The following is a 23,435-nucleotide window of genomic DNA, read 5'->3' on the forward strand; positions in this document are numbered from 1 at the left end:
CCCACAGTACTTGCCAGCAGCCCTTGGTGAGGTGTATGGTGGTGAGGTTGTGGGCTCCCTCTAGCTTGTCTAGGAGTGCATCAGGCCTAGGTATGGGGTCGGCACTGAATGCAGTGGTGGCATTGAGAGTCCCCTAGTCCACAAAAAAAACAATCAGGCCATCCTTTTTGGGGACCACCTCCATGGGAGTGACCCAAGGGACAGAGGATAGTTGGATCCCCACTAGAGCCAGCATGCCCTGGGCATCTCTTTCTAGTCCTGTCCCTTTCCCCCATGGCTGTGAATGGGGAGCGCATTACAGGAAGGTGGGTGCCCATCTCGGTTCTGTGGACAGCCAAGTTAGTGAGCCCAGGTCAGTTGGAGAACAGAGCTTGTGCGAATACAGCACCTCTCTGATCTCTGTCTGCTGGGCAATGGTTAGCCAGTCAGAGAGGGGAATAGATTCCAGCATGGGGTCAGCAATGGGCCAGGGGATAGATCCACTGAAATATCGTCTCCTGCCCCTCCCCAGTTCTGGTATATGGCTTACTTGACTTAATCCCTAGTACTCCAGGTGGAGCGTACGTCATCTACAGGTCTCCTCCACTTCACTCTAACTTGACACAAAACTTCTAGCTGACTCCAGGAGTACCCCAGTTGTTGCCCTTCAGTCTCAGTAGATCTTCTCCACATTGTCCATGGTCTTCCTCTTTTGCGTTTTCCTTGCGGGTTCCATTTGAGAGCTTGACGGACGATGCTGGATGATGGTTTTCTGAGAGTGTGGCCTGGCCATCCCCACTTTCTTCTCTTGATTTGAACGTCAATTGGTTCTTGTCCTGCTCTGTTCCAAAGCTCCCCATGTGTGACCAAGTCTTGCCATTGGATGTGAAGGCTGTACCTCCAGCATCTGTTTATGAAAGTTTGTAGTTTGTGATTTGAAGACTTTTTAGTACACCAGGTCTCGCGTCCAGACAAGAGTTCACTCTTCACATTTGGGTTGAAGATCCACAGTTTTGTCTTTGCAGATGTTATTTGTGAACTTCATATGAGATGAAGAGTCTTGAATGCAGCCATTGCTTTCCCTCTCCTGGCACTGATATCCTTGTCTGTTCCTCCGTCTCTGCCCGTAATGCTCCCCAAGAAGGTGAACTGCTCCCCATGGTCCAGGTCATCCCCTCCCAGTGTGATGGTGGTTTTGTTGGGCTGGTTGATCCTCATTGTCTTGGCCTTCCTCTTGTTAATGCTCAGGCCAGTCATTGAGGCAATTTTGTCCAGTGTTGTGACCTTTTCTTCCATGCTTTTGTGTCAACGTGAAAGGAGGGTGACATAGTCAGCAAAATCAATGTCCTCTAGCTGTTTGAAAAATGTCCGCTGAATGCCCAATTGGTGTCCATCTGTTGTCCTGTTCATAATCCAGTCCATTGTGATTAAGAAGAGGAAAGGTGATGATAGGCACCCTTGTTGCGCTCCTGAAAGTATGCTGCAGGTTTCTGTCAAGACACTGTTGTGAACAACTTGGCATGTTGAGAGTTTGTACACTGAACAGATCCAGTTAATAATTTTAGGTCGAATGCCACGATGCTGCAGCAGTTTCCTCAAAGTGTCTCTATCAGTGTCGTCAGGAGTGCCTGACCAGCACCGAATTCTCCATCCCAGTACAGTTTCTTCATATTGACATGGTGGCTGTAAGTCTAACTGGACAGTTCCACTACATAGTTCACCTCATTGAGTTGCTTGATGACTTTGAAGGGGCTGTCTCTGACTGTTTGCTGCTTCTTCTTCTGCGTCAGGATGAGAGCCATCACCTGGTCCCTTATGCTTTCTCTAGGCTCTGGCCAGATTCTTCCTGGCCATGCCCAGTAGCTCAGTGATTTTTTCCTGGAAAGCCAGTCCATACTCCACCACCAATGTCCCATCAAGAGAGGCCTTCTCCTCCCACTCTTTTCTTAGCAAACCCAGATGTCCACACACTCTTCTTCCATATAAAAGTTCAAATGGGCAGAACCCTGTCAACTCCTGGGGTACCGGCCTACATGCAAACAGCAGGTGGGGTAAATACTTGTCCCAGTCTTGCAGGTGCTGGTTCATAAAGGTTTTCAGTATCCACGTTAGCATCCCATTGAACCTCTCCACCAGCCTGTTGGACTGAGGGTGATAGGCTGTTGTCCAGGTGTGCTAGACCCTACACTTCTCCCACAAGCAGTGGAACAGGGATGACATGAAGTTGGACCCCTGGTCAGTCAGGACTTCCTTGGAGAACCCCACTCTGCTGAAAATGGCCAGCAGCCGACCTGCCAGAGTGTCTGCCTTGATAGAGGAAAGAGCCACCACCTTGGGATAGAAAGTTGCAATATCTACTTCTTCCCAGATCAGGTTGCCTTACTGAAGGACTCCACTATATCTATAGCCATCTCCTCTGTGAACGGCAGTGGCCTCAAGTCTGTCTTCCCTTTGTCCTGGGCCTTTCCCACCCTCTGGGTAAGGTCACAGGACTGGCAATACCTTTGGACAACAGCAAAAACGCCAGGCCAGTAAAAGTTCTGCAGCAGCCTCTGCCTGCTGCACTGGATGTCCAGGTGTTCTGAGAACAGGATGTCAGAGGCCAGGTACAGCTGCCTTTGGCTGTACTTATGCGGAACTACCAGCTGCTGCCAGATCCTCCACAACTCAACTTTTGCCGGGGGAACCCATTCCCAGTACAGGAAACCCTTCTCCCACAGGAACTCCTCCTAGCAGCCTTCCCATAGGGGCTGTGATGCACTGAGGCCAGCCAGGTCCCTCAGTTTCTGCAAGGAGGGACCTTTCTGCAGCCCAGCCTGGAATTCAGTGACCAGAGAAGGGAAGGAAGCCAGTTTGCTCTCACTGCCTGGGTCTGGGGTCACAGCCCTGCTGAGCTTGACTCCTGGGAATTCCCTGTCTGCCAGGGTAAGACCCACCTCCCTTTGCAGCTCACCCTCCCCAGGGTCAGGACAGAGTTCTCTTCATTAGTTCTGCCTATGGGTAATGACTAGAACACTTTGGGATCCAGCCAGCCAGTCGTCCAGGTCAGTGTGTAAGAGATGGTGCACCTCTTTGGGGGCCTCCTTGACCCCTCATTTTTCAGATGTATTATTGACACAGTCACCTTCAATGGAGTCCAATCCATGCCCATCAGGGTCAGGTGGGTGTTGAGCACTTCTCTGCCTGGTGCCACCTGTACAGGCCAGTTTGTCATGATGTGATGTAGCTTGACTTCAGCAAAGATTTTGATATGGTCTGCCATATTTTTGCTGGCAGATTAAGTACGTACGGACTGGTTGAGTGGAATATAAGATGACTAGAAAACTGGCTAGATCATTGGGCTCAGCAAGTAGCCATCAATGGCTCAATGGCTAGTTGGCAGCAGGTATCAAGCAAAATACCCCAGGAGATGGTCCTAAGTCCAGTTTTATTCAATATCTTCATTAATGATGAGGATGATGAGCTGATCTGCATCCTCAGCAAGTTCACAGGTGACACTAAGCTCTGGGGAGAGGTAGATATGTTAGAGGGTAGGGATAGGGTCCAGACTGGACTAGACGAGCTGGAGGTTTGGGCCAAAAGAAATCTGATGAGGTTCAACAAGGACAAGTGTAGAGTCCTGACCTTAGCGGGGACAAATCCCAAACATTGCTCCAGCCTGAGGACCAGCTGGCTAAGCAGCTGTTGTTTTGGAAAGGATTTGGAGATTAAGTGGACAGGAAGCAGTCTATGAATCAAGCGTGTGCCCTGTTTGCAAAAAAGTTTAATGGCATATTAGGCTGCATTAATAGGTGCATTGCCAGTAGGTTGAGATAACTGATTATTACTTGGCACTGAATTATCACACCCAGTTTTGCCCCGCCCCCCATAGAAAGTACGAGCACAAATTGGAGAAAGGGCAACAAAAATGATTAGGGGGCTGGGGCACATGACTTATGCGGAGAGGCTGAAGGACCTGGGTTTATTTAATCTACAGATAAGAATAGTGGAAGGGGATTTGTTAGCAGCCTTCAACTGTCTGTAGGGGGGCTCTAAATAAGATGGAGAGCGGCTGTTCTGAGAGGTGACAGATGACAGAATGATGGCCTCAAGTTGCAGTGGAGATTAGGTTGGGTGTAAGGGAAACTATTTCACTCCCAGGGTGATGGAGCTCTGTCACCTAAGAAGGCAGAGGAGTCACCGTGCTTAGAGGTTTTTAAGGTGAGGCTTGAGAAAGTCCTTGCTGGAATGATTAACTGGGGTTGGTCCTGCATTGAGCAAGGAGTTGGAAGAGATGCCCCCGAGGTCTCTTCCAATTGTCATCGTCTGTTACATTCCTGCAGCAGATCACTGGGTCAGTTACCCCAAGTCTGTGACTCTCTGCACCCATAGACTTGTCTAGGGCACTGCATGAGAATGGGGTGTTCACTGCTAATGCAGGGTGCTCTCCTCCCGTGTGTCTTACTGCTTCTCACTGGTCTTGTCTCCTTTTCTCATTGTCCATTTCACAGCACAGTTCACAGTGACTGGCCTTGACCATCCAGTCATTGCCTCCCTCGGTGGGGAGGCCGTTCTGTCCTGCCACCTCACCCCCAGGATGAGCGCTGAGAACATGGAGGTGAGATGGTTCCGAGCCAAGTATTCTGAAGTCGTACACCTGTACCGCGATGGGCAGGACCTGTACAGACAGCACATGCCAGAATACCGAGGGAGAACTGAGCTCTTGAAAGATGACATCACCAATGGGAGAGTTTCCCTCAGAATACGCAACATCCGACCCTCTGACAATGGACAATACAAGTGTCTTTTTCAGTCTAGTGTCTCTTATGAAGAAGCTTTATTGGAACTACAGGTGGCAGGTGAGTAACTTTGATGTCTTCAATGGGGGGATAAGTGGAGTCACGGGGTTCACAGTGAGATGACACTTGGTTTGTCTCATTACCGTGAAGCAGTAGTTCTGCTCTGATTAAGGGTTATTTTAATTTACTATTTAACATCTTTGTTTTTCCTTCAGGGCTCTAAAATTCACGCTCATATTCACATTCGCTTGAAAATTGTTGTGAGCCGTTGGAGTCTGGGGATAGAAAGCTAAAGTTGAGGTTATTGAAGTCGTGTTTCTCAACCACCGGGTGGTTGTTCCCTTGGGGGTACATGGAGATCCTCCTGGGGTACATGATATTTTTGTAGTTTTACAATAGGTTACATAAAAAGCTCTGGCAAAGTCAGTGCAAACTATAATTTCATACAGACCATAACTTTTTTGTACAAGTCTATAAGCTGTACGCTGAAATACAGAAGCAACAAGAAGTCCTGTGGCACCTCATAGACTAACAGGAATTTTGGAGCATCAGCTTTTGTGCATCTGAAGAAGTGGGCCTTTGCCCACAAAAGCTGATGATTCAAAATTTCTGTTAGTCTAGGATGTGCCACGGGACTTTTTGTTGTTTTTGAAGATACAGGCTAACTTGGCTACCCCTCTGATACTGAAATACAAGTTCAATATTTAAATCCCAATTGAGTTATTTTATAATTATGAGATAAAAATGAGAAGGCAACAATTTTTACTAATAAAGTGGCTGTGACACTTTTGGCTTTTTATATGTGATTTTGTCAGCAAATAGTTTTTAAGGGAAGTGAAACTTAGGGGATCGACAAGACAAATCAGACTCCTGAAAGTGGTACAGTCGTCTGGAAAGGTTAAGTGTCACTGCATTAGAACAAGGGGCGAAGAAGCCGCACAAACGCCAACTAAAAAGTCAGAGGATGCAGAGCCTGGAGCACCATCTCCCACTTCCCCAAACACGGGGCCTGGGCAACCCCCTTTGCCACAAGCCCAGCCCATTGTGTTGGTAGGTTTCATTTTGTCAGCAATACACTGCGGGTACCTATCACACGGTTCCTGCTGCCCATTGCCTTGAGGGTTTCTGTCCCAGTATGTGATGGGACATGTGCTTCAGGTCATTCTGGGTGTGGGTCATCAGCATCCCACAGGGCACTTGTCTCCTCCCCCTCCTTTTGGAAAGCAAAGCTAGAAAGTGTTTTTCTGCCCTTTATTCATATCCGTGCAGATGCCGTTGCAAGGTGAACATGGCGCCCCTCTAGCCTGGACCTCGTTCAGGGTAGGAAGCGTTGCAAGATCGTCTCTAGGCGGTTGCTGAGGGTTTTGGTCAAGGGACTCTAGGACCACTGTGGCGGGGTGGTTCAAAAGCTCATTACGGTGCGCCCTCCGGCGAGAAGCAACGTCTTCATCGTCTTTCAAGAGCTGGGTGCCCTCCTGTGATCTCAGGGGATTGGTTACATGGTTTCTCAATCCATAAATAGCTCTGGTAGCATTGAAGAAACCTCTTGTATCATTGATGTCTGCGAGATGCTGGAGTTCTTGCGCCTTCTCAATCCACCACTGGTTTGTCAGAGTCCTTGCTTTTATGTTGGACTTCCTCCTTGGCCTTGGCATGTGCTTCTCTCTTCATCGTGAGTTGATGTCGCTTTGCCAGGCCCTAAAGGCTTTCCTTTTTGCCTCAATCAAGCATTCAATTTCCACATCCTTCTCATCAAACCAGTCTTGATGCTTCTTGGTCTGGTCACCAATGGCTTCTCCACAAGCTCCAAGGATGGCATTTTTCAATTGACACCAGGGTTCTTCCACCTCTTCAGGGTGTGCAGTCAGCAGCTTCCTTTGGAGCACTCTCTGGAAGTCACTTCATCTGACAGGGTCCTTCAAGCCTTGTACGTTGATCTTTTGCTGGATCTATTTCTCCGTTTGGTGACAATCCTGATCACCATAGTGGATGCCATAAGGCAGCGATTGATCCAGCAGTCATCAGCACCAGTCATTGCACATGTGAGGAGGACGTCACGCTGACCCCGAGCGCAGACGATGACGTCATCAGGGAGGTGCTGGTGCTTCGATTGAGGATTTTGACATGAGGTCTAACACTGGGGGGGGCGGGGTTGGTGGAAGAGGTTGTTCATGATGACAAGCTCATGTTCCACGCATTTTGCAAGGAGGAGCACGCCACTGGAGCTGCTGTTGCCGACTCCTTCTTTTCCATTGCTAGTCTGCCAGAAATGCATGGCTCTTCCCACCCTGGGATTGAAACCACCCAAGAGAATAATCTTGTCCTCTTTGGTGTCCTTTAACATGTTGGGATTGTTGCACCGTAGCCGCCACACGATCCCTGATGGATGGAAGGCCCAGGTCCAATTGCATGTGATCCATGATGACTTCATCTGCCTTCACAGCCATTGTAGCATTCTCCTGGCTGTCCTCCATTGCCCTGGCTATCCTCCATTGTCCTGGCTGTCCTCCATTGTCCTGGCTATCCTCCATTCTGCTGGCTGTCCCCCATTCTCCTGGCTATCCTCCATTCTCCTGGCTGTCCTGCTTGTTCAGCTGCTGAGAACTTTTAGGGTCATTCTTCATCTGGACCTTCCCCATTGACCTTGCCACCGTGGATGACCCTGCTGGGAGTACGAGACTCCCTACAGCATTGCTCTTAGGTTCATTGGAACACTCCGGCCTACTCACCGCAACAAGGTTTCTTCTCAGGACACTGCAGGGTTATATAGCAGCTCCTCAATATTGGTAGGACCATATAAACCACGTGCACATAAGATAGACCAGTACGAAGTGAGAGGCAGAGTTCCTTTGTGGATAGCCCAGTGCACTGAGCTCAAGGGACAAGGCTTTTAGTTCTGCCTTTGCCACTAAGCCGTGCATGGATCTGGGCAAATGTCTGTGTCTCTCTTTCGTCTCTCATAGGCTCCTGCCCCTCCCCATTGTCCTCGGGGAGGGCCAGGCTGGGCCATGGCTCCAAGCCCCTTTGCCTGTCTTTGAGGGGGAAAGGTTTGGGCTGCAACTCCCGGCTCTATGCCTGTTCTCTGGGCAGGGCCAGGTCTGGCTGCATCTCCCAGCTCCCTGCCTGTTCTGAGGAGGTCATATTGGACTGCAGTTCCCAGCCCCCTGCCTGTCCTAGGGGAGAGCTGTGTACTTTGGGGCAGTTTCATCCATGGCTCCTGATCCCATGGGGGCGAGGCCAAGCTGGGGCTGTCAGCCACCCTGTCTGTCCTTGGAGGGGTGGGGTGGGGAGAAAGGCAGGTCAGGCTGTGGCTGCAGGAGGCTGGGAGGCTCCAGGCTGGGAGGCCGAAGCTGTGGCTGGGAATGTGGCACTTTCCCCCACCCCAGCCAAAAGTGAGGGCGGGAGGGCTGGGCTGCTTTCCCTGGTCCCAGCCTTAATGGGAGACAGGGTGGTCAGGGCCAAGGTTTCTAGCACTTGGTGGAATTAACTAACAGGCATCATTGCGGGAGGTAGCAGGGACCCCCTCCGCAGCTGTGTGGCCAAACACTGGAGCAGGGAGGAGGTTGAGAAGGGGGCATTTATGTGTCCAGAGGCCAACAGGGTGGAGACCCTTGTCTCCACTTGGCCACTGGTTTCCCGATGAGGCTGGCCCCCGTGATCACTCTTTAGTTATCACTGCTCCCTGCACTCACCGCCCCTACTGATGAGTCTGAAGTGTGGGGTCCCTGCTTTTAGCACCCCCCACCATGTTCTGCAAAACTGAGGGATTTCAGGCACTTCACACTTTCCAGGCACCTCCAAACTCTGACCTTGGTTTAAGTGAGGGTTAGAGGAAGCTGCTGACCAAATTTCATGGTCATAGTTCTTACAGTTTAAGCGGAGTTCTTGAACAAATGGACTGACTGACAGACGCACAGACAGACAGACATGCAGTCTAAAATATGTGGAGGGATTTAAGGCTTCTCTACACCTACGTGGTTACGGGTTTCAGTGAACTAGTGCAAACCTCTGCATGGCAGTGCTCAATAAATTTGGCAATGGCTTATATTGATCCAGCCTGAGAGTTGATTCCTTCTCAATTTAAGAGTGTGCACAGAGGATTTTGCCATTGATAACCAGACCAGTCAGAGCAAGGGCAAGCAAGTTTTTAGATAGAAAAGCCATAACATTAAAATTAAATTTACTGCGTGCCACATATCAGTCTGGTTACATTAACTGACAAGCTACACTCAGGGACAAACCTTTGATTATTAATTTAACAGTAACTGGCTTTTAAGAACAGGGTACCAAATCTTTTGGCTCATTACTGGGTACTGTAGGGTTGTTAGAAGATCATTTATTTCTTCTGTAGGTTTGGGCTCCGATCCCATCATCTCTGTGGAGGGACATCAGGATGGAGGGATCCGGGTGGTGTGTCGATCATCCGGATGGTTCCCAGAACCTGAGGCGCAGTGGCGAGATCTCCAGGGTCATCTCTTACCATCATCCTCTGAAAACATATCCCAGGAGGCCAATGGCCTGTTTCAAAGGGAGATTGCCATTGTTCTAACAGAAGAGTCCAACCAGAAAGCAAGCTGCTGCGTCAAGAATGCCCGACTCAACCAGGAGAGAGAGTCAGAGATCTCCATTGCCGGTCAGTGCCTGTCCATGCTGTGCACGGACAGATTGAGATACTGCAGATATGGGCGGAAAGGATTTATGATTGTGTCTCCTGTTTATTGGCCTGCGCTGAGTACCTCTTAAAGTCCCAAGCAATCTTAGTTCTCTTTCAATATATTTACACTCCAGTTAGATACCCACTGGTGGGCTGTGTCAGCTGGTCCAGGCTACAGAGCTTGAGCTAAAGGGCTGTTAAATGGCAGTGTAGACATTTAGGATCAGGCTGGAGACCAGACTGTAGGCCCCTGGAAGGGTCCCAGAGCTCAGACTTCAGCCTAAGTCCATCTATCCTGGAGTTAAACAGCCCCTTGCCTGAGCCCAGCACACCTGTAGTTAGCAAGGGCCAGCTGCGGTGTCTCTTATTATTTAACCATACTCGGTAAGGCTGTGTCTACACTAGGAACTAACTTTGAAGATAACTTCGAAGTTAGGCACTACTTTGAAGTAGCCAGCGGTGAATCTGCACACATTTTCCCTTCCTTCAGTTCATTTCCCAACTTCGAAGTCCTTACGCCATTCCTGGGAATGGAATACTGTACTACTTCAAAGTTTAACTGTGAAGCAGGGTGTGTGTAGATGCTCTACTTTGAAGCTGCTTATAAGCAACTTCGAAGTTATTTTTGTAGCGTAGACACAGCCTAAGAGGACAAAAGCCTGGACTTTTGCTGATTTCCTAATAAAGCAGAGAGGGGCCATGTTTCCCTGTGGGATTCTTTTAACTAGTCACAGAGTCACCATGGTCACCACGTCCTGCCTTCATTCTGCACGTCTTTGCTGAGAAATCAATGGCTCTTTCTCTTGCAGAGCTGTTTTTCCCAAGGGTCAATCACTGGATGGTGTCTATGTGGGTGATTCTGCCTCTCCTGGCTGTTCTCATCCCCCTGGCCAGTTACTGCTTCTGGAAGCAGTACAGAATGAAAGGTAACAAACAAGGAAGGGGAATTTGAGTGGCAGGGCGGTGGCGGGAGGATGGACAGATAACAATAAAAAACAAAAGTAAATGTACTGGGATTGAGGGGTTCACCAGAGTTTCAGCCAATGGGAGCTGGGAGGAAGCTGAACGATTTCAGATTTGAACTGAGAAGGCTCAAGTGGTTTCACCCCTTCAGAACTCACTCAGGGGTCCCAGTTGAATGTGATTCTGAACTATTCCATGGGCACCAGCACTGCGTATGCCGAAATGCCCATGTGACGGCTGGGGAGCTGGACTCGGGGTGCTGACGTATGTAACTTGGCAAGAAAACACTCACAGAGAGAGGGTGTCTCTTAGATTCTGCCCTTGCCCACTCTGTGCACACCTTTCCCCCCCGGCTAAGTGAGTCGGAGCTGCCAATGGGAGAGTTTTGCTAAGACAGAGGTTAGTAGTTATCTTATCTATGCTAAGGCAAACTCATCCTAAGACTTGAGCTACACTGCAAACTTAAGTTAGTAAAATGCTATTGCTCAGAGGCAGAGCCATAGGGTGAACCAGGGCAGATGTAGGGCTGCCCAAGCCATCCTGTTGATAGAAGGCAGAAGGATTACCTGAGACATATTAAAAAGTTGCCTGTGTGCCCAGAGGGAACCAGGTTGGTTTCATTTTTAACCGGTAATAAAACCAGACCAATTAACCATCACTCTCTTGTTTCCTGGGCCTTTCAGAGAATCTTCTGCAACAGCCCCACTGGTCTAGGATTCCTGTAATAACACAACACACTCATGAATTACATGGCTGGCCTGGCTCACTCTGGGCACAAGAGGGTCAAACTCGGGCTGAGCTCAGCAGGGACTGTCAGACATGACACTACCTCCATTTCCTGCAGCGTGTGCACCCCGGTGCTGACAAACTCAAGGGAGGAGCTTCAAGTGGGGAAGAGCTCGTTTTACAGGTGTTCCTGTAGGGGGCACAAAAATACCCTGCTTCCTGGCTCCTGCTGACTCAGTCATCTGGCTATAGGAGAGCACCTCCACTCCATCCTTAGCTGGAGCACCCCCTGCAATGGGGCGCAGGCACAGACGGAACTGTTGGATATTCGCTGGTATGCTGATCATGCTAATGACACCTGGCTTCTTGCTCCCTGGGGCTCCTCACCAGCCTGTCCTGCTGAGCCAGATCTTCTGGTCTCCCCCAGCACAGGCATAGAATTGGGGTTACCACCCCGCCTGCAGAGCAATGCAGACACTAATTGACTTTAGCACTGGGTGGGTGCAGTTCTAGGTCACAACACACAGGAAATCAACCCCCAAAACAGATCAAAACCCCCAATAAATCTGTCTCGGTGCAAATGATTGGCACAGGGAGGACTCATCAGGCAAGTTCCCTTTATCAATGAAAAGGACATGTGCATAGCGGTAGCCATCCCCAGGTAATAATTGCTTACACTGGGCTTGATTATAAATGTAAGAGTTTCTATTAAGCAAAACAGTAGGATTTAAGTTGTTATAAGTATAAACTTAGAGACCAAAGTGAGTTATAAATTAAAATAAAAGAAAAATGAATAATCACCTAACTAAATGTATGTTCTGACTTCCCAAAGAAATGCATTGCATACAGATTCTTACACTGAAGAACTATTCTCGTGTGAGATAACATCTTCAAACCAGACAAGTTCATTTCTCTGATCTGGATCAAAAGCCTTGCATAGTCTGTTTCTTCTCAGGCAGGTTCCAGAGTAGGCTGAAAAGAAAGGATGAAGAGCCCTCCAGGCCTTCTTTATACTCTTCCCTTGTGGAAGGCATTTCCTTGTTCTCAATAGCTGTGTCTACACGTGCACGCTACTTCGAAGTAGCGGCACTAACTTCGAAATAGCGCCCGTCGCAGCTACATGCGTCGGGCGCTATTTCGAAGTTAACTTCGATGTTAGGCGGCGAGACGTCGAAGTCGCTAACCTCATGAGGGGATCGGAATAGCGCCCTACTTCGACGTTCAACGTCGAAGTAGGGACCGTGTAGACGATCCGCGTCCCGCAACGTCGAAATTGTGGGGTCCTCCATGGCAGCCATCAGCTGGGGGGTTGAGAGACGCTGTCTCTCCGGCCCATGCGGGGCTCTATGGTCACCGTGTGCAGCAGCCCTTAGCCCAGGGCTTCTGGCTGCTGCTGCTGCAGCGGGGGATTCATGCTGCATGCACAGGGTCTACAACTCATTGTCGGCTCTGTGGATCTTGTGCTGTTTAGTGCAAGTGTGTCTGGGAGGGGCCCTTTAAGGGAGCGGCTGGCTGTTGAGTCCGCCCTGTGACCCTGTCTGCAGCTGTTCCTGGCACCCTTATTTCGATGTGTGCTACAGTGGCGTGTAGACGTTCCCTCGCAGGGCCTATTTCGATGTGGTGCTGCGCAACGTCGATGTTGAACATCGACGTTGCCAGCCCTGGAGGACATGTAGACGTTATTCATCGAAATAGCCTATTTCGATGTCGCCACATCAAAATAGGCTACTTCGATGTAGGCTTCACGTGTAGACATAGCCAATATGTACAAGTCTGCTCCAAGATGGAGATTGTTACATGAACAAGTCACCTGTCCATGCATGATTCAGCCCTTTCTCATGTTGCAGATATTGCCTATGTGCCAGTCTTGGTACCCGTCAAGGCCCTTTGTCATTCAAGTAGTGCTATTCACCCGACAAAATGTTCTCACAAAACAGGGTATCCACATCTCCTGTTGACGTCTTCACAGATGCAAACATTTGAAATACAAATGCACAGACAATACTCATGACTTCAAATGCAAAAATTATACATGCACAAAAATAGGCTACATAGAGACAGCAGTTTATACCATGGGAAAGGACAGGTTACAAGAATTATTATGTCCAAAGTATCTCTGAGTTATGCATATTCATCACCCATTTTCATAAAGCCTGGAGGGTCTGTCAAACCCCATCTATGCAGCTCCCAGGAGGAGCTGTTCCCAGCTCTCACTAGGATGAGGGGACAGGCATGATCCTAGTGACGCGTGGTTAGGAATTGTCCTAGAATGGCATCAATGAGCCCACGTCCCTTAGCCAGCTCAGGCAGTGCCCTGTCCTCATCATTCACCTCCCTCCCCATCCCCACAGTCAGCAGCCTGGGCTGTTCATGGGATGTGCACAGAGGGGAGCAAACAGGGAACTGCAATCAACACAAGAAATCTTCTCTCCCCCACCACCACAGACATGAGCGTCACAGGGCCAGGAAGCCGGGGTGTGCACCCCCTGGAGGTGAGGGTCAATGGGAGAGAGAAGTGAGGAATAGTCAATGCAGGGATATGGAGACTGATGGTCCCATGTGTCTTGTCTGTCCATGTGTCCTCCTCGGTTCCATAGCGACAACACAATTACACGAGTATCAGGAACCACACCACAAACCTGCCAGTGAAATCTGCCTTCTCTCCCTTGCTCCCTCTAGAGACTCTGCAGTCTGAAAGGAAGAGCAAGAAAGGTCAGTGTCTGGGGCCAGCTCATTAGCTGGCAGGCGAGTTAATTAATTGACGGGTGGGACAATTCCCCAAGGGGCGCAGGGGATTCTCCAGCACTGCCAGCTTGGAAATCAACAACAGATGTTTTTCTATGAAATTCTCCCTGTGAGCTATTGCTGGGCGGCCCAAGGGCTTGTGTTACACCAGGATCAGACCTGGGGCTCCCAATGGTCCCTTCTGGCCTTGGAGTCTGTGCACTGAGAAATCACCTCTCGCACTTTCCTCCCCAGAGACCCTGCTGTCTGAATGGAAACAGGAGAAAGGTCAGTGTCTGGGCCTGTTACAGAACTAACATTAGCCCCATAACATGGGGCAGAGCGAAATCTCACGTACCCTCTCCTCTCCCCTTAGAGAGCCTGCAGTCGGAGATAAAGAAGCAGAAAGGTCAGTGGCTGGGACCAATGGGGTGGGCTGAAGGTTCATGTCACGTCAGTCGAGTCAGCTCCGTCAATTTCTGCGTTGAGACAATAAACAAGAGCAAACATGACCCCACCTGTCTCCTTTCCTCCCCTGCAACCCTCGTCTGTCCTTCTCCACCTGCTCCCAAACCCATCGTGTGTCGCTTTTCCTCCTCCTCCTCCGGCTTCTCAGCTGACTTTCTCACCAGCCTCCCCTCCTCCCACCCTCCCCTCTCCACACCAACACACACCAGAGGCTGCCCCACAAGGGCTGTCCCACCCCGGGGTCCCAGGCCCTGCCCCACTCAGCTTGGGTTTTACTCCTTCAAAACAAGATGTTTTTTTACCTCCGTTCAGCGCATCAGCTGTGGCCTTGCCACTGAGCTGGCCTCTTCTGCAGGAGTCTGGCCCCTCCCTGCAGGATCATGCCCGACAGGCCGCCTGCCTGGCCATCAAACTCAGGGCATATATGTGGGGGACATGAGGGGTAAATACCACACAGGACCAGCACTGTTTTGGCAGTAGAGGGGGTCTGGTGCTGGCTGCAGGGACAGACCCCTCGCACTCACCAGCGGTGGTGGGAGAAAGCAGAGCAATGGGGTCCTCACTCACTCAGCTCCACCAGGTCCTGCTGGGTCACTCGGGGAGGGGGCAGAACCCCTCTCTCCCTTGTGGGAGGCAGAGCAATACGGGCGGGGGAGCACAGTGAGCTAACACTGTGTCACTGCCTTCCCCCGCTGCTGCTGGTGAGTGCCGGGGGGCTGACCCCTGCAGTGGGCACCAGGTTCCTGGTCAGCATGTCTTGGGGGGAAGAGGGAAGAGTGGGGTGCACAGGGCAAGGGAGGCTAAGGGTGGGATGGGTTGGATGGGGTGGAAGCTGAGCCAGAGAGGGATCACAGGGGGTGATCACATGGCCAAGGGCCCCGAAGCCTCTCTTCACCGTTCACCCCTGCACAAGACATGAGTGGGGCTCTTTCCCCTGCCCCAGGTGTTGTCCTGCACTTTGTGAGGCTTGGGCCGGCTGCTGGGAGCACAGAGTGCCGTGGGAGGCCTTAGGTCTGGGACCTGCTCGAGGTGTCCCTTTTGAGCGGGGACACGATGTTATTTCCCCTGCCAGGAGAAAAACACATGGTCCCATCTCCTGGCTGGGGGAACCACTCCATGATCTTAGCCCAGGTGGGGGTTGGGGAGAGCTGACAAAACTGCCCTGTGTTTTGGATATACAGTGTTGGCCACCCCAATAACCCTCCATCAGCCCAGCCGCTCCGGGCAGAAATTTTGGCATTGTCTGTGACTCAGCCTGCCTTTGGGCCCATGTGTCTTGACCTCATCCCAGTCTCCCTGCTGCTGTTTGTCTATCCTGTGTCCTAGGCAGAGCCTCTTGTGTCTGTCCTGATCACCCAGGTTCAGCCTCATCATCTCCCCACTCCACTGCTGTGATCTCCTTCCCAGCCTTAAAGCCACCCACTTTGTCCCCTTACAACCATCCCAAACACTGCTGGGGGACTGAACTTTCAGGGGCTTCTCCCTCCTATCACATCCAACTCACACCCCTCAGTGTCCCTCCTCGGACAGCCCCCAGAGCCCCACTGCAGCACCAGCTCTTTATCTTTGCTTTTAGGCCCCTCACCAGTCAGCCCCAGTCTGTCTGTCAGATTCACCACTGAGCAATCAGAGCCACTTTCCTCCTGCCAGCAATGGCAGCCTGCAGGGCTGATTCTAGGGGTGGCCCTTACAGCTGTCACCGTCGGGACCACTTACATGGTGCCATATGCCACTGGGCTTTATTTGTATTCTCCTGGCAGCCTGGATAAGGTGACCAGAGAGTAAATGTGAAACCTCAGGACAGTTTTTCAGGGGAAGAGGTGGAGGTTTAGCTACGTAGATGACACATAGCCCTTTACATTGGGATGTTCCTGACAGCTATGGAACATGTAGGCAACATAATCAGGGTCAGAGCAAGAGATTGTGCTGCAGGGAGGCAGAGAAAAGGTCAGTACTGGGAACAGCCCTCGGGAAGGGGCAGGGGCGTTCGGGAACATCCTGCGTGCGCTGAGGGAGAAACGAGACTGAGCAGCGAGAGGTGCCCGGAAGATAACTGGGGCGAGCGGTATGCGGAGAGGGGCAGGAAGGAAGTCAGACTGGAAGGGATCTGGGACCGTTGGAGTCACAAGCGTTGAGTGCAGGCTGGGTCACCTGTGTTACGGCACAAACGGGAGAGGGGGCAGTACAGTCGTTCGCGGGGAGGGGCGGTGAGCAATTTTGGATCGTGCCATAAATATGTGCAGGATCAGGCCCCAAGACTGTAAACCCTTTGAAATAGAGTCTGTCTTCTTATGGACTGGGCGGCCGGTGCACAAGTCCTAGCACAGGGGAATGCAGCCCTGAGTGTGAATGTACCCCTGGATGAGCGCCGGGGGGGCCTGTCCTTGGGTCTGAGCACATGAGACCTAGTGCCGTGAGACCCAGCCCTCAATGTGTGTGTAGAGGACATAGCGCCCTGGGGTCCAGCGTTGTGTGTGACCTCTGGATGCAACTGGAATGCAAATAGTCCCAGGATACGGCGGTGGGACATCAGGCAGAGCTTAAAGGTGTCTGTGTTTGTTCAGAGGATGGGGGTTGAAGAGGGGCAGGTGGGGGTGGTTTCAGGGATGTACATGGTAGGGACAGAGAGTAACGAAGGGGAGCCAGGAAGCCCTGCTCATTGGTCCAGGTTAACCTGTGCCATATATACGGTGTATCGCTTAGAACAGGTAGAAGCTGGGAGAAGACAACTTGGGTCTCTGTCCCCATAACAAGCCGGCTCCTGTGCCTTGCTCAGCTTTGCATCTAATGCACAGATCACGTAAAACATTTGTATCACCAGTGATGGAGATGTTGCTTTTGTGTTGACTATTGTGCAGTAAGATGTGGGACTCCGAGACAACTCACCCTGTCTTTTGCTTTCCAGGGGACTATGAGGCGGTGAAAGGTACGTGTGGCTTCACTAGTTTTGATTATGCTTTAAATTGGAACAGGATCTCTCAGTGCTGTGTGTGCAAAGAAAAGTTGCTGTAAAAATTACTCTCTGTGTGTGTGTGTGTGTGTGTGTGTGTGTGTGTGTCACCCTTTTGCCAGGTAAAGCAGCAGCAGCCTGGGCCAAATTCAGACACTGCCTCTAGGTGCCTAAGAGAGACAATCCTTCCCCACTCACAAGCACAGAGTCAGAGCACAGAAAAGAAACTGTAAATAAAAGTGAGGCAAGCAAATGGGAGGAGGGAAGGCTCCCTGGGCTGAGCATTGGCCTGCTACACCCAGGACTGTGAGCAGGGCCATTCAGAGATCTGGGGCAATAGATTTTTTTAAAAAAGGTCAGAGCTGGTGCTTGGTCCTGCTGTGAGGGCCAGGGCCTGGACGTAATGGCCTGTCGAGGTCCCTTCCAGTTAGTTCTGTGAGATAGGAGAGGTAAATTGCCATTTGTGACAGGCTGCAGTTAGAGAAAACCCTTGGGAAGTTCCCTGCTGTGCTGATCATGACATTGACACCCAAGTTCTTGCTCTCTGGGGATCCCCATCACCCGTCCTTCTGAGTAAGATCCTCAGGTCTTACAGCAGGACCAACCACCGACTAGACCATCCCTGATAAATGTCTATCTAATCTGCTCTTAAATATCTCCAGCGATGGAGATTCCACAACTTCCCCAGGCAATTTATTCCAGTGTTTGACCACCCTGACAGTTCGGAAGTTTTCTCCCATGTCCAACCTAAGCCTCCCTTCCTGCAGTTTAAGCCCATTCCTCCTTGTCCTGTCCTTTGAGGCCAAAAAGAATATTTTTTCTCCCTCCTCCTCTATTTCATCTACCTCTGCATTTCATGCAAACATTAGCGGGTGCTGGGTCACAAATTGATTACAATCAGCAAAACACCACTCCATCTGCTGAATTTCTAACAATTCCAAGCAATGCAGGAGCAATCTGTATCTGTATACATATATATGTATATGTATATCTGTATATAGCAATCTGTAACATATATGACAATGCAAAATGTGGGCTCAGAACTTGGCACTTTTGATCTGAGGAATCTCTCCTGTTGATTCATTTATGTTCTTTTTTTCCTTTTGCCCTTTCTCATTCCCATGGACCCTCTGGCAGAACTGGGTAAGTTCCATTGCTAGTGTGTTTTCACAGCCTGTGTCTTCTTTAGTCTGAATTTCATTTGCGTAAATTCTAATGTCTGATTATTTCAGGACTTGCCAGAGCCCGAGGATATGCAGGTAACTGACACTGATCCTTCCTCAGTTCTCCTCAGTCTCTTCCCCAGGGGCTTACTGTTCCTGCTCACTCCAGAGACAGCTGTCACCGAAGTAAGGGGCGGGACAAAATGTCCTTGTGTGTGTGAACCTTTGAGAGGTTTGAGATTCGCTGATTTCTTCTGGGACCTGCTGTGGGAGGAGGAGGAGCTGGTGCAAAGAGATAATTGTTTAAGGGCTCTCTGTGGCTACGTTATGGCCTCCAGCTAATAAACCCTTCAGCTGGTGATGAAGAGAGCTGGTGGCTCTAGAAGGGTTGCTGGGATGAGGAACAAGAAATTCAAACCACCTCTTCCCACATGCATGGCTTGCCAGTGTGGGGGAATCAGAGGCTATGGTACATTAAAGAGCTCTGTTGACAGAAATCAACAAAACTGTTGACCGAGCGCGGCCAGACACTAAAGCCCATAGGCAGAGCGCTCCACTCTGTCGAAAGAGAAGCTGGGCTGCCCAGCTGCTCTGTCGACAAAACGGGCACCTGGCAGCACAGAAGACGGGGCTGCCCATTGGTCTGGATGCCCTGTCTGTCAAGAGAAGCCCTGCCCCCCAAGCATCCACACAGCTTTTTTGTTGACAAAAATCTGCTGACAGCGGAGTTACGCCCTCCTGGCTTTGAGGCAGAAAGCTGCTGGCGAAAGTGCTGAGTTTTGTCCCCAAACCAGCCACAAAGTGCATTTTGTCTGTGGAAGTTCCACCAGCTTTCTCGACAAAACTGGGGTTTGGTTGGCAAAACTCGCTCGTGTAACTGTAGCCGGAGGGAAGAGCTCAGAGTAACTAGGGTGGAACTTCTGTTCTTCAACTCAACAGCAAGGGTGGGAGTTTCAAGCTGGTCCCCGTGACTACGTCCACCTGAGAGAGTTTTGTCGACAAAACTGGCATTTTGTTGAGAAAACCCCCCGCGTGGCCACATGCCTGAGGTGCTCTGTCCACAGTAGACTGAAAGAACACAGCACTTTTGTGGACCGTGTTCTGCACCCCCGCCCCCATGAGCTAGGCTGCCTCTGTTGACAGAGATACAGAAAGCCAGTCTGGACATTCTGGGGGGCCTTCTGTGAACAGACAGAGACACCAGGCAGCCCTGTCTGCTGTGCTTCTGTTTGGCCATTCTGTTGAGAGCGCGACCGGGCCGTCCAGCTGCTCCCTGTTGACAGAGCGGATCCCTCTGTCAATCCGCTCTGCAGCCTGGCCAGAGTCTGTCAACAGAAGTTTTGTCAGACGAAAACCCGCTTCGTCAGATGCCTGAGTCATGCGTCTGATGCAGCAGGTCTCTGCCCACGAAAGCTGATGCTCCAAAATATCTGTTAGTCTATGAGGTGCCCCAGGACTTCTTGTTGTTCTCGAAGATACACACGAACACGGCCGCCTCTCTGAAACAAGAAGTCCTGTGGCACTTTGTAGACCAGCAGATATTTTGAAGCATCAGCTTTTGTGAGCCACAAAACCTTATGCTCCAAACCAGACAGGCAGTCGCAGCAAGGAATGAGGGAGTCCTCACAGCCAGCCAGAGCTGACTAGCTGTTCTCGACTGGTTACTTGGGGCCTTTCATCATGTAGACAAACCCCTGAAGTTACTTCTAAGGGGAAAAGGAGAAGCATCCTCTCCCTTCTGCTCGCCATGGAGCACACACACAAATGCCCATGTCCTTTTGTCAAGCCAGACTTAGAGCTGCTGGTTCCTGAGTCAGCCTGTGAATCACAAGCACATCCGTTCACTGCGCCAGTAACAGACAGGGCGCTGGGCTGGCCAGGAAGGGCAGGAACAGGGGAGGGCTTTGGGAGCCGAGCACCAGGGAACGGTCACAGAGCTTGGGTCTCACATGCTACCGTGGGACGTGGAATTTGCACTGGTGCGAATGCCAGTGCCGGGGGGGAGTAGGTGGAAGTTAAACCAGCATTCGGGGGGGGTGGGGAGGCCAGTCAGTTCTGGGAAGCCAGCTGAGTGCAGTGCTCTCAAAGGAAGGAAGGAAGGAGGAGACGTTTAGACAATGCAAAGCAACAGGCCCCTCAGCCTTCCTAGCACACGCCTCCGCCATCCCCAACATTCCCACCTCTGGCTGCCCGGCTCCCTGGCCCCTACCCCTACCCTCTGCCCCATGACTCCACTCTCCTCACTCCCCACAGCCACACCCCGCTTTTCTCATGCCCTCTTCCTTTCACCCCCTGCCCTGGCACACACGCCTCCCCCTTCCCTCCTTTTATCTGCCCCATCCTTTCCCCCTTCTGTGCCCCAGCACCTGCCCCTCCCCCTCTACTGGGTCACCTGCCCCCTTCCCACCCCCACCTCACTCCTCCTGCCTTTCCATCATGGTCTCCTCACAGGCAGAGCCCCGACTCCCCCGAGGTGACAACCCCCCTCCACCCACTCTAGCAATTAACAGGGAATCGGGTTCATTTCCTTCTGACCCCCGGGACCAGCCCCTGCCCCCGCACTGACTCTGTGACTCTCCCCAGTGGACGTGACTCTGGATCCAGACACGGCTCATCCCAACCTCGTCCTGTCTGAGGGTGGGAAACGTGTGCAAGACGGAGGCAAGCGCCAGGATCTGCCCGACAAGCCTGAGAGATTTGATACCTGTCCCTGCGTGCTGGGCGCTGAGGGGTTCCCGGGCGGGAGGCGTTACTGGGAGGTGGAGGTGGGAGAAATGACTGACTGGGTTCTGGGGGTGTGTAGGGAATCTGTGAGCAGGAAGGGGGAGGTCACATACAAACCTGAGGCTGGATACTGGGTTTTGTGCCTGTATTATGGGGCACACAAGGCCTACACCTCCCCGCCGACCCCCGTTCCTGTCAGTATCAAGCCCAGGCGGGTGGGGGTTTTCCTGGACTACGAGGCGGGCGAGGTCTCATTTTACAATGTGACTGACAGGTCCCATCTCTTCACTTTCACCGACACCTTCTCCGGGCCCCTCCGCCCTTATTTCTGTCCTGCTCGCAATGTTTGGGGTACAAGTGCCGCCTCTCTGATAATCCGCCCAGTCCCAGTGTAGGCTGCTGGGAATCTCTGTCCCTCACAGTGACCTTGCAGCATAGACTGGCCACTGCCGGTGCCGCTGCTGTTCCTCCTGCTCAAGGGGGGGCCAATTACTGCAGGTACCTGGACATTTTGTGCTGACCACATGCCGCCAGTTTCCCTTTGTAACTGGCAGTTCCAGTTGAAAACTGGACACTTGCCAGTCCCAGTCCAGACTGGGTGAATGGGACCCACTTGCTGATAAGGGCCCAGACAGATTTCCCCCCGACATACCCCCTGCCTCTGTGTTTGCTCCACCCCGGCACAGGGCGATGCTGGTGAGAAATACTGCCAGGGAGCCAGCGGGTTTTTTCTGCCTTTAACTTTTCCCCTTCCCCTGCCCACGAGGTGGCAGATGCTGAAGGACAGGGATCATTCACTCCTCTCAGGAGTTTCTAGCCCTGTGAAATAAATGTACCGAAACTGAAATTCTCTAAGTGGCATCATTTGTACTTCAGTGGTGGAGTTTCAAGAAATCCAAAATATTGATCTTAACAATATAAACTATGAACTTCTCAGGCCAGTTGCTCAATTACAATGGCTAATATGTGTCATAAACATCACAAAGACACATGTGCTACATAGTAGGTGCTCTCTCTCTCTCTGTCTCTTTTATGATCTTGACGGGTTCCCCTCACAGGCCAGGCACATACACCCATCTCCTGTATCACACCTTTGAAAATTAATAAGTTAAAATGATAGAATTAATTAATTTCAAATATATTTAAGTTCATAAAATTATAGAATCCTAGAGCTGGAAAGGACGTCAGGAGGTCATTGAGTCCAGCCCCCTACCCAAAGCAGGATCAACTCCAACTAGGTGATCCCAGCCAGGGCTTGGTCAAGCTGGGACTTAAAAACCTCCAGGGATGGAGATTCCACCATGTCTCTAAGTAACACATTCCAGAGCTTCTCCACCCATATAGCGAAAAACATTTTTTTCCTAATATCCAAGTTAATTCACTCAACATTATCTCTGAATTTCTGGCAACATCAATTTATGTAATTTTTAACTCTTTAGCTACGTATAAATGGAAATACAACACTTTCTGTCTTGTTCTCACATCATCTACTAAAACTTGGTCCCCAACCTCAGATGCTATCTTCCTGTACGTAGAAATATTATTTGTAGCCAATTTACTGTCACTGTCCACTGTTGATTCTAATATACTTATGGGCTTTTCTGGTTCTTGGTTATAATGACACAACAAATGTTGTTTGGTAAAAATAATAAGGGAAGGGGCTGGATTCCTTTAGTGAACCATCACAAATTAACTGTCATGAAGAGTCTGACACTAAATGGCACATAAGATGAAATTTGGTGAAGCCTTATTGGGAAAAGTTTCTTCTTGGCCATTAACTGATCAAAAACGAGATATTTTTGTTGTCATGTGAGGCTCAGAGTACAAAGAAAATAAATTGGTCCAATAAATTCATCATGATTCCTCTTCATTCTGTCCAACACGTTCATAGGATCATAGAATAGAGCTGGAAGAGATCTAAAAAAAGCCATCAAATCCAGCCCCCTGCTCTAAGCAGGACCAAATCCATCAGGTCAGCCCCGCCAGGGCTTTGTCGAGGCGAGACTTAAACACCTCCAGGGATGGAGACTCCACCACTTCCCTGGTTGGACCAGTCCAATGCTTCACCACCCTCCTAGTGAAAAAGTTTTTCCTCATGTTCAACCTGGACCTTCCCAACCACAGCTTGAGACCATTGTTCCGTGTTCTGCCATCCGTGACCACTGTGAACAGCCTCTCTCCAGCCTCTTTGCAGCCTCCCTTCAGTAAGTTGAAGGCTGTTATCATGTCCCCCCTCAGTCTTCTCTTCTGGAATGCTCTGTAAGGATAGTGACTAGTTAGCTTATGTTTTTTAAATTAGCAACTGA

General features: G+C 50.6%; 1 protein-coding gene across 1 annotated transcript in view; it reads left to right on the plus strand.

The window, feature by feature from the left end:
• The window catches only part of LOC142024666 (butyrophilin subfamily 1 member A1-like), a 34,580-nt gene extending 12,539 nt beyond the window's left edge, over positions 1 to 22,041 (plus strand). Inside the window, exons 4-12 of the mRNA XM_075016820.1 lie at positions 4,470 to 4,817; positions 9,109 to 9,390; positions 10,221 to 10,337; positions 13,780 to 13,812; positions 14,080 to 14,112; positions 14,201 to 14,233; positions 17,198 to 17,218; positions 18,475 to 18,501; positions 20,989 to 22,041. Coding sequence (XP_074872921.1) covers positions 4,470 to 4,817; positions 9,109 to 9,390; positions 10,221 to 10,337; positions 13,780 to 13,812; positions 14,080 to 14,112; positions 14,201 to 14,233; positions 17,198 to 17,218; positions 18,475 to 18,501; positions 20,989 to 21,524 — 1,430 coding nt within the window. The 3' untranslated portion in view covers positions 21,525 to 22,041. The remainder of the gene's footprint in view (positions 1 to 4,469; positions 4,818 to 9,108; positions 9,391 to 10,220; positions 10,338 to 13,779; positions 13,813 to 14,079; positions 14,113 to 14,200; positions 14,234 to 17,197; positions 17,219 to 18,474; positions 18,502 to 20,988) is intronic.
• Positions 22,042 to 23,435: the final 1,394 nt, after the last annotated feature.

This window comes from Carettochelys insculpta, chromosome 22, assembly GCF_033958435.1.
Source record: "Carettochelys insculpta isolate YL-2023 chromosome 22, ASM3395843v1, whole genome shotgun sequence".
NCBI classification, from domain to species: Eukaryota; Metazoa; Chordata; order Testudines; family Carettochelyidae; genus Carettochelys; species Carettochelys insculpta.